The sequence below is a fragment of the Polypterus senegalus genome, chromosome 7 (assembly GCF_016835505.1).
Source record: "Polypterus senegalus isolate Bchr_013 chromosome 7, ASM1683550v1, whole genome shotgun sequence".
NCBI classification, from domain to species: Eukaryota; Metazoa; Chordata; class Cladistia; order Polypteriformes; family Polypteridae; genus Polypterus; species Polypterus senegalus.
In genome coordinates, this window is record NC_053160.1 from 174,541,514 (window position 1) to 174,556,112 (window position 14,599).

The 14,599-nt window shown below is 39.2% G+C and overlaps 1 protein-coding gene across 3 annotated transcripts in view; it reads right to left on the reverse strand.

Annotated features, from left to right (window-relative positions):
- The window catches only part of msmo1 (methylsterol monooxygenase 1), a 30,886-nt gene extending 17,797 nt beyond the window's left edge, over positions 1-13,089 (reverse strand). The window contains exons 1-3 of one of the 3 annotated variants that reach the window (XM_039759624.1): positions 13,070-13,089; positions 6,265-6,565; positions 3,694-3,842 (exon numbers count right to left, since the gene is read on the reverse strand). In XM_039759624.1, the coding sequence (XP_039615558.1) occupies positions 3,694-3,842; positions 6,265-6,519 (404 nt within the window). In that variant the 5' untranslated portion in view covers positions 6,520-6,565; positions 13,070-13,089. Of the gene's footprint in view, positions 1-3,693; positions 3,843-6,264; positions 6,566-12,283; positions 12,448-12,470; positions 12,546-13,069 lie in introns of those variants that run through there. The other 2 variants (XM_039759622.1, XM_039759623.1) reach the window with 2 other exon arrangements.
- Positions 13,090-14,599: the final 1,510 nt, after the last annotated feature.

Here is a 14,599-nt window from a genome sequence, read left to right on the forward strand (position 1 = left end):
GTGGCTCCAGAAATTCTTCAGAAAAAATACAGAAAAAAGGTCTGTCATACTCATACAATCAAAAATTAGAATAAGTATACAGAATTTAGATAAAATAACAAAGCCATAGGCTCCAGGTCAGAACGGTGTTTAACATATCCTATAAGAAGTGTGGACATTTTTTTTTTACCTTTTTCCTAATAATCATCCACACACAGGACCAGCTCTGTCTAGGAGCTTCCCTGCAGTTCTTTAGACTTTTTATCCTTCCCTGAAATAACACAATGCATAAAATCTAAACTGTTAGGAAGAGGCCACATATATTGTATCCACAATGAAAAATGGTTATGCACGTTTCAAAATCTCACCATGAAGCTGACAATGCTTTGAATCATAACTGCAGTAGTGTAGATGTAGCCTTGAACAAACCCCACAGTGACACTGACACAGACCTGTTTACTGAACATGCAAGTATTTGGGGAAGTGTGAGAAAAACCTATTTAGACCCATGATCATCCAGATTCCACACAAACAAACCACCAATCTGCTGAACCCCTACAGTGGAAGTTCTAAGTACTGGGCCACCATGACTGATCTTGGACAGTCTTGAAAAAGAGTGATTAAAAAAAAAATTAATTGGTGATTGAGAAAATCTACTCATTAATTGACAATACACTACAAAAATACGGTATTGTGCCCATGGCCTTCTTAATGTCCACCTCAAAACCGTTTAGAATTTCAGCAGGTGGTATAAAGGCCATCATTGCTGAAGAGTGGTTTCAGTGTACCATGTAAATATTTCTTCACATGCTTATCTCTATTCTCTATCCCTTATCCTCTCCTATACCTCTCTTTTGCTCCTAGCTCCTCCCCTCTGTTGCTACGCAACAGTTATTGCGCACTGCTCAAATGAGCACTAGGCATTTCACTGCATATTGTACTGTTATGTATAATTTGTATGCGACAAATAAAATTTGATTTAATCTGATGATGGAGGGGCAGGAGACATAAACTAGGGTAGCTTTGATGCTGTTTTGCTTGAACACTTTGTTTAAGATCTGCGAAAGCCAGTCTGGAGATCTACTTGTTTAGCAGTTTGTCTTCCTTGTTTAGAGTTTTTGACCTTAAGCCTTACCTTTACTGACTGGTTTATGAATTTGCCTCAATTAAATGATCTCTTGCCTGTTTTTTGAATATGGTTATGTAGATTTGTTCACATTGCTTGTCTACTAATTTGTGTATAACCACCTCCTTGTTTCTTTTTGGATCATGGACTTGTGTACTTAAACTTTGATAATTTTATCATGTGAGTGCACCTTCTATAGCACGGGTGTCGAACTCCAGGCCTGGAGGGCCGCAATGGCTGCAGATTTTCATTCTAACCCTTTTCCTAAACAGTGACCAGTTTTCACTGCTAATTAACTCCTTTACCCTTCATTTTAATAGCCCTGTTTTTAAGGATTCAGTCCTCTGAATTGATTCCTTTCTTCATTAAATGACAGCTTAACAGAAATGAGATGTGAAATGAGCTAACAGATGACCAGCTAAACTGGGGCTTCAAACTCCAACCGATTTCACTCCAATTACTTTCTTAATGAGAAGCCGATTCTTTCTGTTAATTAAACCCGTTATTTAATTCCATGGCTTGTTGCTACTCTCATTCTACCAGAGCACACATTTCTAATGCTGTTGTTTTTCTACTTTTTCTAAGAACGCCGTCATAATGCTTTGGTGACCTCGGAAATCAGCATTACTGATTAGACCTTCACCTTTCTTTATTTTCACATATTTTGTGATGGGCACAGGTGAGCTGGTCATATGGCGGCCTGTTTTGTGTCTCACTGCTTATAATTAAGGAAAAAGAAATAACTTTATTTTTAGATTAGCTAACTAAGTCAAGCTAATTAAAGAAGTAATTAGCATTAATTAAGAAGATGGTGTGACGATGTGGGTTCAGGCTCCACACTCCCTTTGATATTGGATGCACATGAACCCAACACCGTCGATAATGTTGCCGAGTGAGCTAGTCAATGGAGGCAAATTAAGCATCTGAGCAAGGGGAAGGTAAAAAGTGCAAAAGTGCTTTTATTTAAAACCAACAAAACAAGTGTTCATAAATAGTGCAGTACTCCAATAAATAAATAATCCATAAAACGAACACGTGGAGGTTAAAATAAATCAATAAATAGAAAAAAAACACATCCTTAAAAATCGGAGGTTAAAATCTTCTCTTGGAAGCAGTTTTAAAACCAACAACAAACAAATCCGGTGCTCTTCTGGTAGCGTCTCACCTGCTAATCCCGATTGGGCATCGCAGCAGGCAAGACGCTCTCTGCAGCTGCCCTCCTGAAACACACGCACGAGACTGGAGACCTCCCGATCCCTGGCGGTATGGCACTCATCCCAGTCCCGAGAACTTGGTTTCCCACAACGGCCAGGTCGCTCACGTTGGGGATTCCCACCACCAAGTCTCCCGACTTCCGCTGCCTTTCCACGGCCAGTCGCCTTCCCTGGTCACTCCCGCTACCTGATCGCTCAGCGGGAGCGACATCAACACCAACACGTGGGTGTCGGCCTAACACCCAGCTTCCATGCAGCTGTCCACGAGCGCTCGATCGCGCGCTCACCACACTCACGCACCGCCCGCTTCTTCTCCTGCTCCCGGTAACCTCCGTCCTCTCCTTTCCTTTCACTCTCCGATCGTTTCTCTTTTCCTTCTTTCTCTCTCCATTTCTTTTTCCCTCCGAACGTTTCTTTCCACACCCTTCAAAACCGACTCGCGCTTCTTTTAAAACGTGAGGGGCCATCACAGCTGTAGCATTAGCCACGGGAGCAATCATGAATGTGGGCAGTTCCTCACCTGTGCACACGGTGAGAAGCGCCCACATCGACGACTGCCGCTGCTCGCTAACAACGCCCCCTCACGAAGCCGCCTCGGGTGCGGTGATTATTTATTTAAAATGAATGGCCTTTTCTCAACGAGCTGTGGACCCATAACACCACAGATGGTAAGAATGAAAACCTGCAGCCACTGCGGCCCTTCAGGACTGGAGTTCGACACCCCAGTTCTATAGCATGTCCCAACCTGCAGTATTATACTGGTGTACACAGCCAATCGAGTATGCACAGCGTTCTGCCAGCCCTTGCAGCTCCTGCCAGAGGGTCACACTGTAGATCTTCCAGCTCCTCTCTGGGCAGTGAGTAGGCATACATCAGACGGCCATGATACAAGGTAAGTGGAAAAAATGATAAAAGTGCAATAAATTAATGATGCATTTCAAACACACATACATTTTCAAAACAAAGTATTGAAATTTGAATTGAAAATTTAAAAATAATTCTCTAACATTTTTTTTTTTTTTTACTCCAACAAGTTTTATGTTTCCTAAAGAAACTATAATGAGAAGAGGCAAATGTTTACTTTTGCAAATTTTCTTTTAAAATTCTTCTGCAAACAAAAAAATGGATTTCAACAAGCAAAAAAAATGTCTAATGGAAAATAAATGCACTGCGAATCACGATGTTATGTTTCACAATAAAAAGGCCTAGATGGCTTTTTAAATGAATGGGAGATGTACTGCTGTGCACATCTGGCACAACTACAGAAGCACCTTCTGTTTGATTGTACCAATTTAACTTTTGTCGGACTTTAAAAAGAGAGTAACAAAATGAATGCAAAGTCTGTTTACAAGTGAATGACTACAATAACTTTACCATCGAGGCATTGTATCCCAGTCATATGGAATGTTGAAGAACTCAGTAAAGTGGTAAGTGCCACAGATCATTGGCAGCTGAATGCAGAAATGGTTGAACAGCAACATTTTGAAGCACTTCCACTGTTTTTCCCAAGTTTCTGGTTTGTCCTGAAAAAGAGCATTCTTTTAGAAAGACAAATAGAAAACTGTAATAGTATTACCTATTTTCACTCTACAAAACATTTTTAACAATAGATTTAATTTCCTTTCAGACAGCAGAGGTTTTGAATAATCTGGATCCCTTCAAATAAGGATTTATTAGGGATCATGGCCTCCAGGCCTTCACTTCCCCTAGTGCAGTCCCAAATGTTGAAAACATGGCCATTCAGGGCAAAAAAGGGACACGGCTGTTCATGATAGGATGAAGAGTACTGGTGATGCATCTTCAATTCAGATTTAAATGTCTGAGATGGACACTTAGAACAAAGAATACACAGAGACAAGGTCCAAAGAAATGAAGTGCAACATATTATGCAGGTAAAATCAGGAAAGACGTAATCTAACGACAGACAAACAAGATCATTACACAGGTTGTGGCAAACACCAAAACTTAATGCCACGTATAGGATGACTCACTTTTAGTTAAGGCCAGAAGAAATGATTTCATGAAGAAAACTCACATTTGCAGAATATGTTCAAATCTGGTCAACTAGTCTAAGCAATTAGTAGAGAAGGACTGCTAGAATGTGTTACGGCTGAAGTACTTTCATTGGTGTGTGCCTGAATAGGCTCTAAAATAGAATGGCACCTTGTCCAGGACTGTTTTCTGCCTTAGGCCTAGTTCTGCCCTGACAGACTTTGGACTTACCTATACATGACCCTAAATTAGATTATGTGGTTTGACAGTATTATCTTGAGGTCTTCACTGTTTGGGTTTCATGAGCTTCAGCTTATAGACAAAGCATATTTACTCACTAAATGACATAGGAGAGAACATTTCCAAATTTTTCCAAATATTCAGCTTAGTAAAATCAAGAATGTGCCACTGTCAATTACACATAATTTACTAGCACCTCATTCAAAAGCCTACATTGCAATATAATGCAGGCCTTCTTAAAATTCAGAAGAGTAAGAAAAGTAGCTAAAGACTCAGCCATTAACACTATAAGGCTACCCAAACTTTGGAATGATTAGAGAAGACACATTGGTCTCAGCATTTAAAGCAAGACTAAAGATTAATTATTCATGTTAGAGCCACTGTGAAGTTTGTGTCTTATTGCTGTCTCACATTACTTTTAAATAAATTGTAATAATTCTTTTAATCACACTAAGTCTTTTTTTTTCTTCAGGGCGTTGAGGGGGTCCGGTTTGGTGGATTTAGGATTGGGTCACTGCTTTTTGCTTAATCAGGCTGTGATCTTCAGCTCTCTCTGAATTGGTTCGCAGCCGAGTGTGAAGCAGTTAGAATGGGAATCAGCACCTCCAAATCCGAGACCATGGTCCTCAGCCGGGAAAGAGTGGAGTGCCCTCTCACGGTTGGGAGTGAGATCCTGCCCCGAGTGGAGGAGTTCAAATATCTTGGGGTCTTGTTCACGAGTGAGGGAAGAATGGAGCGTGAGATCAACAGGCAGATCGGTGCGGCGTCCGCAGTAACACGGGCACTGCATCGGTCTGTCATGGTGAAAAAGGAGCTGAGCCGTAAGGCAAAGGTCTCAGTTTACCAGTTGATCTACGTTCCTACCCTCACCTATGGTCATCAACTATGGGTAGTGACCGAAAGAATGAGATCGCGAATACAAGCGGCTGAAATGAGTTTCCTCTGCAGGGTGTCTGGTCTTTCCCTTAAAGATAGGGTGAGAAGCTCAGTCATACAGGAGGGGCTCAGAGAAGAGCCGCTGCTCCTCCGCATCAAGAGGAGTCAGATGAGGTGGCTGGGCATCTGATCAGGATGCCTCCTGGACGTCTCACTGGCGAGGAGCTCCAGGCACGTCTAATTGGGAGGAGGCCCCGGGGAAGACCCAAGACACGCTGGAGGGACTATGTCTCCAGGCTGGCCTGGGAACGCCTCGGGATATCCTCAGAAGGGATAGAAGAAGTGGCCAGGGAGAGGGAAGTCCGGGCATATCTGCTCAAGCTCTCGGATAAGTGGAAAAGGATGGATGACACTAAGTATTCCCCATTTTCTTTCTCTTTCCAGTGACTGTAGTAGAATTCGGACTGCCTTGAAGTGGATGCATTGTGTCATATAATGGGCCAGTTCAGACTTCTTCTATCTGAATGAAGTTGTCATTGAATCCTTGTAGAAAGATCTTTTTCAGAATGCAGTTGTCCTAAGACATTTGGGATTTGACTTAAAAGTGTATTTTTGAATATTGCACAGGACACAGGGTTTCTCTGGTAATGTTTCGCCAACATATTTCATGGTGTATACTTCATGTCTTTTTTTTTTTTCCATCCTACATGTGTGACCATTGTTTAGAGCACTTCCTCATAAAGTGAAGTATACTTGGTAAGAATAAACTGAATTGAACTGAGTCGATTATGGTCTTTTGGCATTAGATTTAAAAAGAGAAAGAAAAATGTTTCTCACCGGCTGTATTTTATACTTCTGCATGTAAGGAATAAACTGGAAAATGAATCCAGGCAAGCAGAACAAAAAGTAGATGAGTTCATGGACTATTAGAGAACCCCAAGTTGCGATCTCAAACTTAGTATAATTGTTGAGCATGTAATTCCACATATGCTTAAAGGACTGCTGCAGCGGATTGTCTGGCAATACTGAGTCCACATACTCGACAGCAAGGTAAGCAGAGCTCAGAATGCCAGCACTGCTGTTCACCGCCATCTTGTGTGTCTGTCGCTCTGTCAATTGTCCTGAATACTTAAAGTACCTAAAAGAAAAAAAAATAAATTATGTTACTGTAAAGTACTTTTTTGATTCTTTAATGACAAGACCAAGTAGTAAAAGCTATCAGTGCAAGCTCCCAACCTCATGTAGTAAAAGGTTTGCAGTATTCAATTCTAAAAGACAGTACTAAAATACTAGATCTTTTGTACTGTACTTATTTTAACATGGATTATAAATTATCTTATTTATTTTCTATTTTTAATTATAGTTAGACCATTAACAGCACCTTGCACGATAACGTGCAAAGAATACACCTGACTTATAGTTTTCATACTTTTTCTCTATACGTTTAGCATTCATTTGCTCAGAGGTTGATGCGCTTTCTGCTTCCTGAGCCGCTCTTATTTTCTCCATCCTATCGGCCCGCTTTTTCTCTTCTTTCATCGGCATCTTTTCGCACTAAAACTGATTAAGTCAGTGTTTGTGTTGCAATTACTTAGTATGTTCTCCTTATTTTTTCACTTAAGCTGGCACTTCAGTCTTCAATCTGCTTTAAGATCTGATTTAAGATATGAAGAGGCGGGGGAAGTAATGGCGAAGGTGGTAGGGATGAGAACGGTGCCCGTATGCATGCGCCGTACATCCGCCCTGCTGGCCGCTGCCGAGAGCTGATTCTACAATAAAATAAAAATAAAAAGAGGAATAAAAATCATCACCCCGAAAGCGGATAGTAGATGTCACGTAGTATATGTGTACCGAATTTCAGGTCAATAGTTCAAACGGTTTGCGAGCTCCAGGTGATTTAAAATCCTGGACAGACAAACGGACAGCCAAGGTAATATATTATATGTAAAGATGGTAGCAATTTAATTATCCTTAGCAGTCAAGTTGATTCCAGGATTAATAAATTCAATAGGTACTACAGTTAGGGGTGTTGAAATTAATCACATAACCGATGCATCGCGATGCAGACGCGGACGATTCTGCATCAATATAGTCGATTACTTCATAATGACATGCTTGGTGATTTTCTGGCTGCGGCATATATATATATATAATCTTGTCACACACGTGCGCATGGGAGGCAGCTAAAGGGCTTGAGTGAAGGCAGTTCGGAGGCATGCCGGGGTGTGGCAGAGTGCACTGCCTCTTTTTCTCCCTTGCCTGTAGACCATTCCCGGGGGATTTCACCTGGCTCTCCTGACATCACTTCCGGGACTGAGCCAATGGAAGTCGGCCACACCAGCTCCAGTCCCTCTGATGTCACGTCCGGCTATGAACCAATGGTGGAAGACCACGTGCCGGATCCATATGACCTCACTTCCTGTCTCCCCTTTTAAAACCTGCCCCTTTTCCTTTGTTTCCTCAGTCTTGTTTTGGACTCAGTTGAATGCACTTCAGTGCTGATTATTTGATAAAACGACTTTTGCAGCCAGGATACCACATTATACGGGTGGCTGCCCCAACCCTTTATCTGTCCATGTCTCATTCTTGTGACTATATTATATATATATATATATATATATATATATATATATATATATATATATATATATATATATATATATATATATATATATATATATATATATATATACACACACACACACACACACACACACACACAGAGTACAGGCCAAAAGTTTGGACACACCTCCTCATTCAATGTGTTTTCTTTATTTTCATGACCATTTACATTGGTAGATTCTCACTGAAGGCTTTAAAACTATGAATGAACACATGTGGAGTTATGTACTTAACAAAAAAAGCTGAAATAACTGAAAACATGTTTTATATTCTAGTTTCTTTAAAATAGCCAATCCTTTGCTCTGATTACTGCTTTGCACACTCTTGGCATTCTCTCGATGAGCTTCAACAGGTAGTCACCTGAAATGGTTTTCACTTCACTTCACAGGTGTGCCTTATCAGGGTTATTTAGTGGAATTTCTTGCTTTATCAATGGGGTTGGGACCAGCAGTTGTGTTGTGCAGAAGTCACGTTAGTTGGACGATCATTTATTTTTCAACAGGACAATGACCCCAAACACACCCCCAGGCTCTGTAAGGGCTATTTGACCAAGAAGGAGAGTGATGGAGTGCTGGAAATGGTCATGAAAATAAAGAAAACACATTGAATGAGGAGGAGGTGTGTCCAAACTTTTGGCCTGTACTGTATATATAAACAAACACATACATGTACAATATATGCACAAACTTATACATACTGTAAGAGCCAATCTTAGATGTTTTAAGTTAAAATCATATTAGTGTTTGCTTAAATTGACTAGAATACTGTATACTTTTCTTTCATAGCTATAGATTATGATATAACCTGTTATCCCCTGTAAGTTAACGTGAGATTGAACTCTCTTAGCTATATCTACAATAGTGTGTTAATTAAGTCAGTGTGTGTTTTAGAATAGGCTCTGAGCTAGCATGGACTGAAAGACCCATTTACAGTTTTGTAAATAGGATAGACACACAGTTTTCTGACTGTTTAGAAATGGTTCAACTCTATGAGCAAACTTAAAGAATAAAACAAGATACAAGCTTTAAACAGAACTTTTCTTAAACAAGAACTTTTCTTTTCTATATAAATTTTTGTGTGAACTGTTTTACCTTGAATTTTACTAAAGCTTTTAAAAACAAAGATATTTTGCCTGTGGAATCATTTCAACGCGTCAAGCTATTGTCAAAATCCCATGAAGCAAACTAAAGCTGCAGTAATTTTGGGTATGCGCAGCTACACATACATAAATATATTGTTGTTAATTGTGTGTACATATATAAAGTATACACATACATGCACACATACAATTTAAATGGCAACTTTTCAAGCTAATGTATTAATTTACAAACTAATGTTTTCACAAATTTACAAGCTAATGCATTTTAAACACTGTATATTTTAGCCATTCCAGCGCACGACTGGACCACTTTCAGAGTGATGTCTCACTCTCATTGTATTATGATGACAGTCTGTAGATATAACAAAGCAAAAGTGAATCACTAAATCTTAAAAGAAACCTGGTGCAGTTATTAGCACTGAAGAAGCACGTTTTGCTGTAGAACGATAATGGGGTCTACCCAATGTATACCTGGTCTGAGGCAAAACAATTTTTTTCAATAACATGCAATTTGTACACTTAGTTCCACATTAGTGTGCATACTGGCCTGCAATATTTCACTGCTAAACTCACGGCTTTATGAAAGTAAATTCATGTGTAACACATCTCTTTTTTCCGTACTGTATTGCATGGTTGTGGTAAGCAAACATCTTTTCCAGCAGAGTCAGGCACATGGCTGCCACCCATCATGGATGAGAAGGAAACCACAAAAAACAGGCTTAAATACAAGCAGAGACTGTCCTGTGAATCAAACCTATATCCCTACATTATGAAGCAACAGTGTATGTATAGAAGTATTAACTACTTTGACACCACAAAAGAACATATATAACAATATATATTATTAAAAAAAATACTAATTACAATTAACAATTCTGTTTGTTAACATGCTTACGAATGTCAGGATCATTGGTGTTTATCCCAAGAGCATCATGTGCAAGACGGGTCCCAAACCTGGATGAGTAGTTCGTTAGTCACAGGACACACAAACCTGCACTGGCTCATGTCATGTTGGAGCTGCCAGTTAAAATAAAGGATATAGAAGAAAAACTGGAGGACCTAGAAAAAACTTCACACTACCACGTGGAGAACATGCAAACTGCACAGAGACCGTGGCTATGCATGGGATTCAGACCCTTTACTCTGGAGGTGTGAGGAAAGAGCCCAAAGCACAGTGCCACCCAATGAACAACCTGATCTGATAACCTGCTTTGCCTACAGATGACACTTTTCAAGGTTTGACAGCTTTCTACTGCAGAAGCCTTGATTCACATCCCCATTTAAGCAAAAAGGAAACAGGAATAAAGTTACCTTTTAAGGATGTTACTGTTTAACAACATTATTCTTTCTATACAATCAAACCAATCATTTTAACTTTATAGATATGACTTCATATGACCCTGGTGCAAAAATAAATTTACCCTGAAAAGGAAAAAAATTTTTTTTTATATATATATAAAGAAAACAATGAGCATACAACTTTTAAATGATAAAAAGAATGCATTACATGGTAGCCATCTTGAAAGTGTAGCCACTTCTCAGTGCTTGGAGAGAAGTTTCATTCCTGTCTAGTGTGCCTTCGGTGTGAAGCCTTTCATTTTTTCCTTCTGACTGAATGTGTTATGTTAAGTTGATTAGTGATAATAAAGAATAAACTTCCAGTTATTTTGTTAAAATCAATAATGCTAATTACAAAGTCAGAAAGTGGCAACGGGTTTCAAGTAATTAACTCACTGTACTCTGTATCTGTGACAATAAAGACCCCAATAAACCTACAAATTTTGCCAGTGTGGCCCATCTAAGGCTTACTCCTATCTGGAGTTTACTGCAGAAGTACAACAATTCAGAATAATTTCTAAAAGCACTTTTAGATATATTATATGTACAATGTTTCAAGTTACCTAAAAATGATATTCTGGTTACTTTCAAATACATTTCACAATATCTTAAAATAGCAATGTGCATTCTGCAACTGAAGTGCATCTTTAAACTTTTCCAGAATGACTTCCTGTACAATTTCAACAGGACCTCCAGTCATTTTAAGATATTTGCTGGGACGGGCACCAGCGCCCCACAATCCTGCACTACAGTATATCAAGCAGGTTTGGGAAAGTTAAATTATTCTTTACAATGGCAAAATAAAACTTTAAACTGCATGCTATGTTAAAAAGAACACTCCCGAAAATTTGGCATACTGTATAAAATTTACTGATCAAAAGTGTTAGGTCTAATTTAATAAATGTGTTCTTTCTCAAATATATCATTTAGTATTACGTTCCTAAAATAATACAATTAAATACACAATGTATGAAGAAAGAGAGAGAGAGGAAGAATACACCACTCCATCAGACTTAACTTTAAAGACTTGGAAACAAATCTATATATTTTCCTATTACTTGTATTTATGGAATGCATGTGTATATTGATTTATTATTTATTCATTTTTATTTTTTTAAATTAGTTTTTTTTTTTTTTTTTTTTTTAACATCCTGTAAAGCACTTTGAACATCACCCAATGTATGAATAACAGTATGTGCTATTGAAATATACACATTGCTAGTTGTTGGTGTAATTAGTTGCTTTGGCTAAATTTTATATGTGCAAGGTGTCCATAGTTGGTAAATGGGAGGTTAACAACAGAAAAATTAATTGAAATGAATTTCAATTAAACAGTGACTATTAGAAATATTTAAGGAATGCTAAAATTCACTGGCTTTAATTAATGGAACATCTTACAATAGGCAATTCTTTAAGTTTTATTGCGTTTTCAGTTTCTGACTTATTTATGTTTACGTGCAGAATAAATGTCTAACAGTCCTTTCAGACGTTTCCAAACATAATATAATTTTTATAAAGCCGAGTGTCAGAGTTTCCAAGTATGAATTTGGAATTCCTGAAAAGTACTTAAGGGATTCGGTCTTTAGTTTGAACTGTGATGCGCTGCACGTCCACATTTGGTAAATTTCAATAGAAAGCCCGCTTGTCATTATTCGCCTCTCCTCCGAAATATACATTGCAAACAAGCCATCGCGTTGCTAATACAATAAAAAAAAAGGCTAAGACACTGTATTCCTTGCACTGACAGAAAACCCAGATCAGCAGACGTAAAAGTGATGTATCTGTTTGAAGCGTCACCTCCGTTATTCGATATAATTAGACACCGTTTATCATCCTTCCTGCTTCTGCGAGTGTAACATTTCACTACCTTTAACACAGCAAAGACAAGTCTTAGCTCCCCTGCTCGTTACAACAGCAGTCACCGTAAAATCATTAAGTTTAAGCACGTAAACTGCTTGCCAGAAGAAACAAGTGCGGCACTCACCTTGACAGCACGACCGCTTCTACCTGAGAGTGGTGCTGTTCGCCAAAAATTTTTAGAGTTCTCGTCAAAGTGATTGGCTGCCGGCGGATGGACTGGTTGACGTCACGACAAAGCGCCCGTTCTTTTATTGGTCACCAGGATGGAGTGATGATAGTGAGACGGTGAGACTCTGGAGTGATAGCCAATCAGCGAGTGGAGACGGCGCGGCTGTTCCCAGCTGCTATATGGTTCTGGTTCGTTGGGCGTTTTGCAGAGGTGCGTTTTGGGCTGTCGTGGAGAGTTACGTGTTTTTACTTCGATTAAAATTAACTGATTGTTGAAACGGTTGTGCGGATCCTACACTTGTAATTTCCCACTTCTGACGATACCGAAGCCGAGTATAAACAACACGAGAGGACGGATCCAGATATTCCGAGTCAGTATTGGTGTATTTTCATTGACACACTTGTCGTTGTACCTTTTTTGCGGATTTTACTAAAACAGAAGGCGTACGAAATTTAAACTCTCGCCCAGACTAAGTACTTAACAGGATCCTGCACAACTAATACATTAATTTCCATTTTATAAAAACCTTTCCACTGCGAATGCGATCTACCAACCTCTAGTCAATGCAGTGAGAGGAAATACACCACCACTCTTTAAGAAGATACTGGCCCAGTGGTGTTTTATGTCACTTGCAAATGGAATCCCTCAGTGGTTAAAGGGACCAGGCGTTTTTACACATTGAGACTGCTGACTGGTATTCCTGCTAGTTTTTTGCAGGCTTATAATAGTTTGCTGCGGTTAATGCCAAAAGCAAGGGAAGCAAAATGTGGCAAACACTGCTGGCAGATCGCTCGTCTGCTGCACTGTATAGGGTGACCAGATTGTCAAAGTCCTACACCAGCACACTTGTGTAGCACGTATGTCCCTGCACAATGTCCATCCTCATTTGTTTAATGCCTGCAACTCAACATCAGCAAGACAAAAGAGCTCTCACATGCAATGGAAAAACCTAGTAACTGCCATTTTTTTCAAAATTGAGTTTTTTTTTTTTTTTTAGTTTTCGGAGTTACTCAGTCTTTCTTTATGTTATAAAGTTGAGGTAATGGCCAAATGTGTCTTCATTCTGGTCATTGCACGATGGAAGAAGCTAATATGTACACAGTGTTTTACATACACTGCAAGACAAAAACCTAGCAACTCCACTGACCAATGAGAAAAGACCGACTACCAATGAAAACGTTAGATTATGATCATGTGATTTAAATGGCAAGTGTAGTTGGTTCCTGAAAAAAAACATTATTATGTACGTGAAGCTCAAGAAAATTAAATCTAGAGATCGTTAATTATAGGGGTGACATCATTTTCTCAATTTGCCAAAAACTTGAAAGATGTGACATAATACGTTTTTCCATAGTTGGTGAGTGCTGGTGGCGGACATCAGTCAGCATTCATGGGGAGGACATGGAAGTGGTGCAGAACTTCAAGTACCTGGGGGTTCACATAAACAAATCAGACTGGTCTAACACAGCAGCAATGTACAAGAAGGGTGAGAGCAGACTGGACTTGCTAAGGAGATCCAGGTCTTTTGATGTGTGCAGAAAGCAGTCCATAGTAGCCAGTGTGGTATTCTACACTGCAGTCTCCTTGGGGAAGCAACCTGAGCACAAAAGAAGCACAATGTCTGAACAAACGTACCAGAAAGGTCTGCAACATCACAGGGCAAAACCTGAACACACCAGAAGCTGGTATGGAAACGAGGATAGTGACCAAATTGGATGCCATCATAAAAAATCCCCTCCAGGAGGCGCTTTCTTGGGGTACTTGTAGCTAAGAAGCATTATTGATTAATGGATTGACTATATTATCTGTCCCCATGGGATTAACAAAATTGATCTGATCAAATCTAATTGTCATCACAGAGGGATCAGGGCAGGGGAAAAACATTTGCACAAATAAACATGTACGCTTCAACATCAAATCACTGCACATTTGTTTAACTTTATATTTAATAAATATTTGTGATATTCCTTTAAACATTTCAGTGTATTTAACAAATTTCATTCATGGACAAACTCAGTGCAGTTTTATTTATTTTTTTATTAAATGGTCATGTGCGATCACAAGCATTGAGTTATATCCTTTTT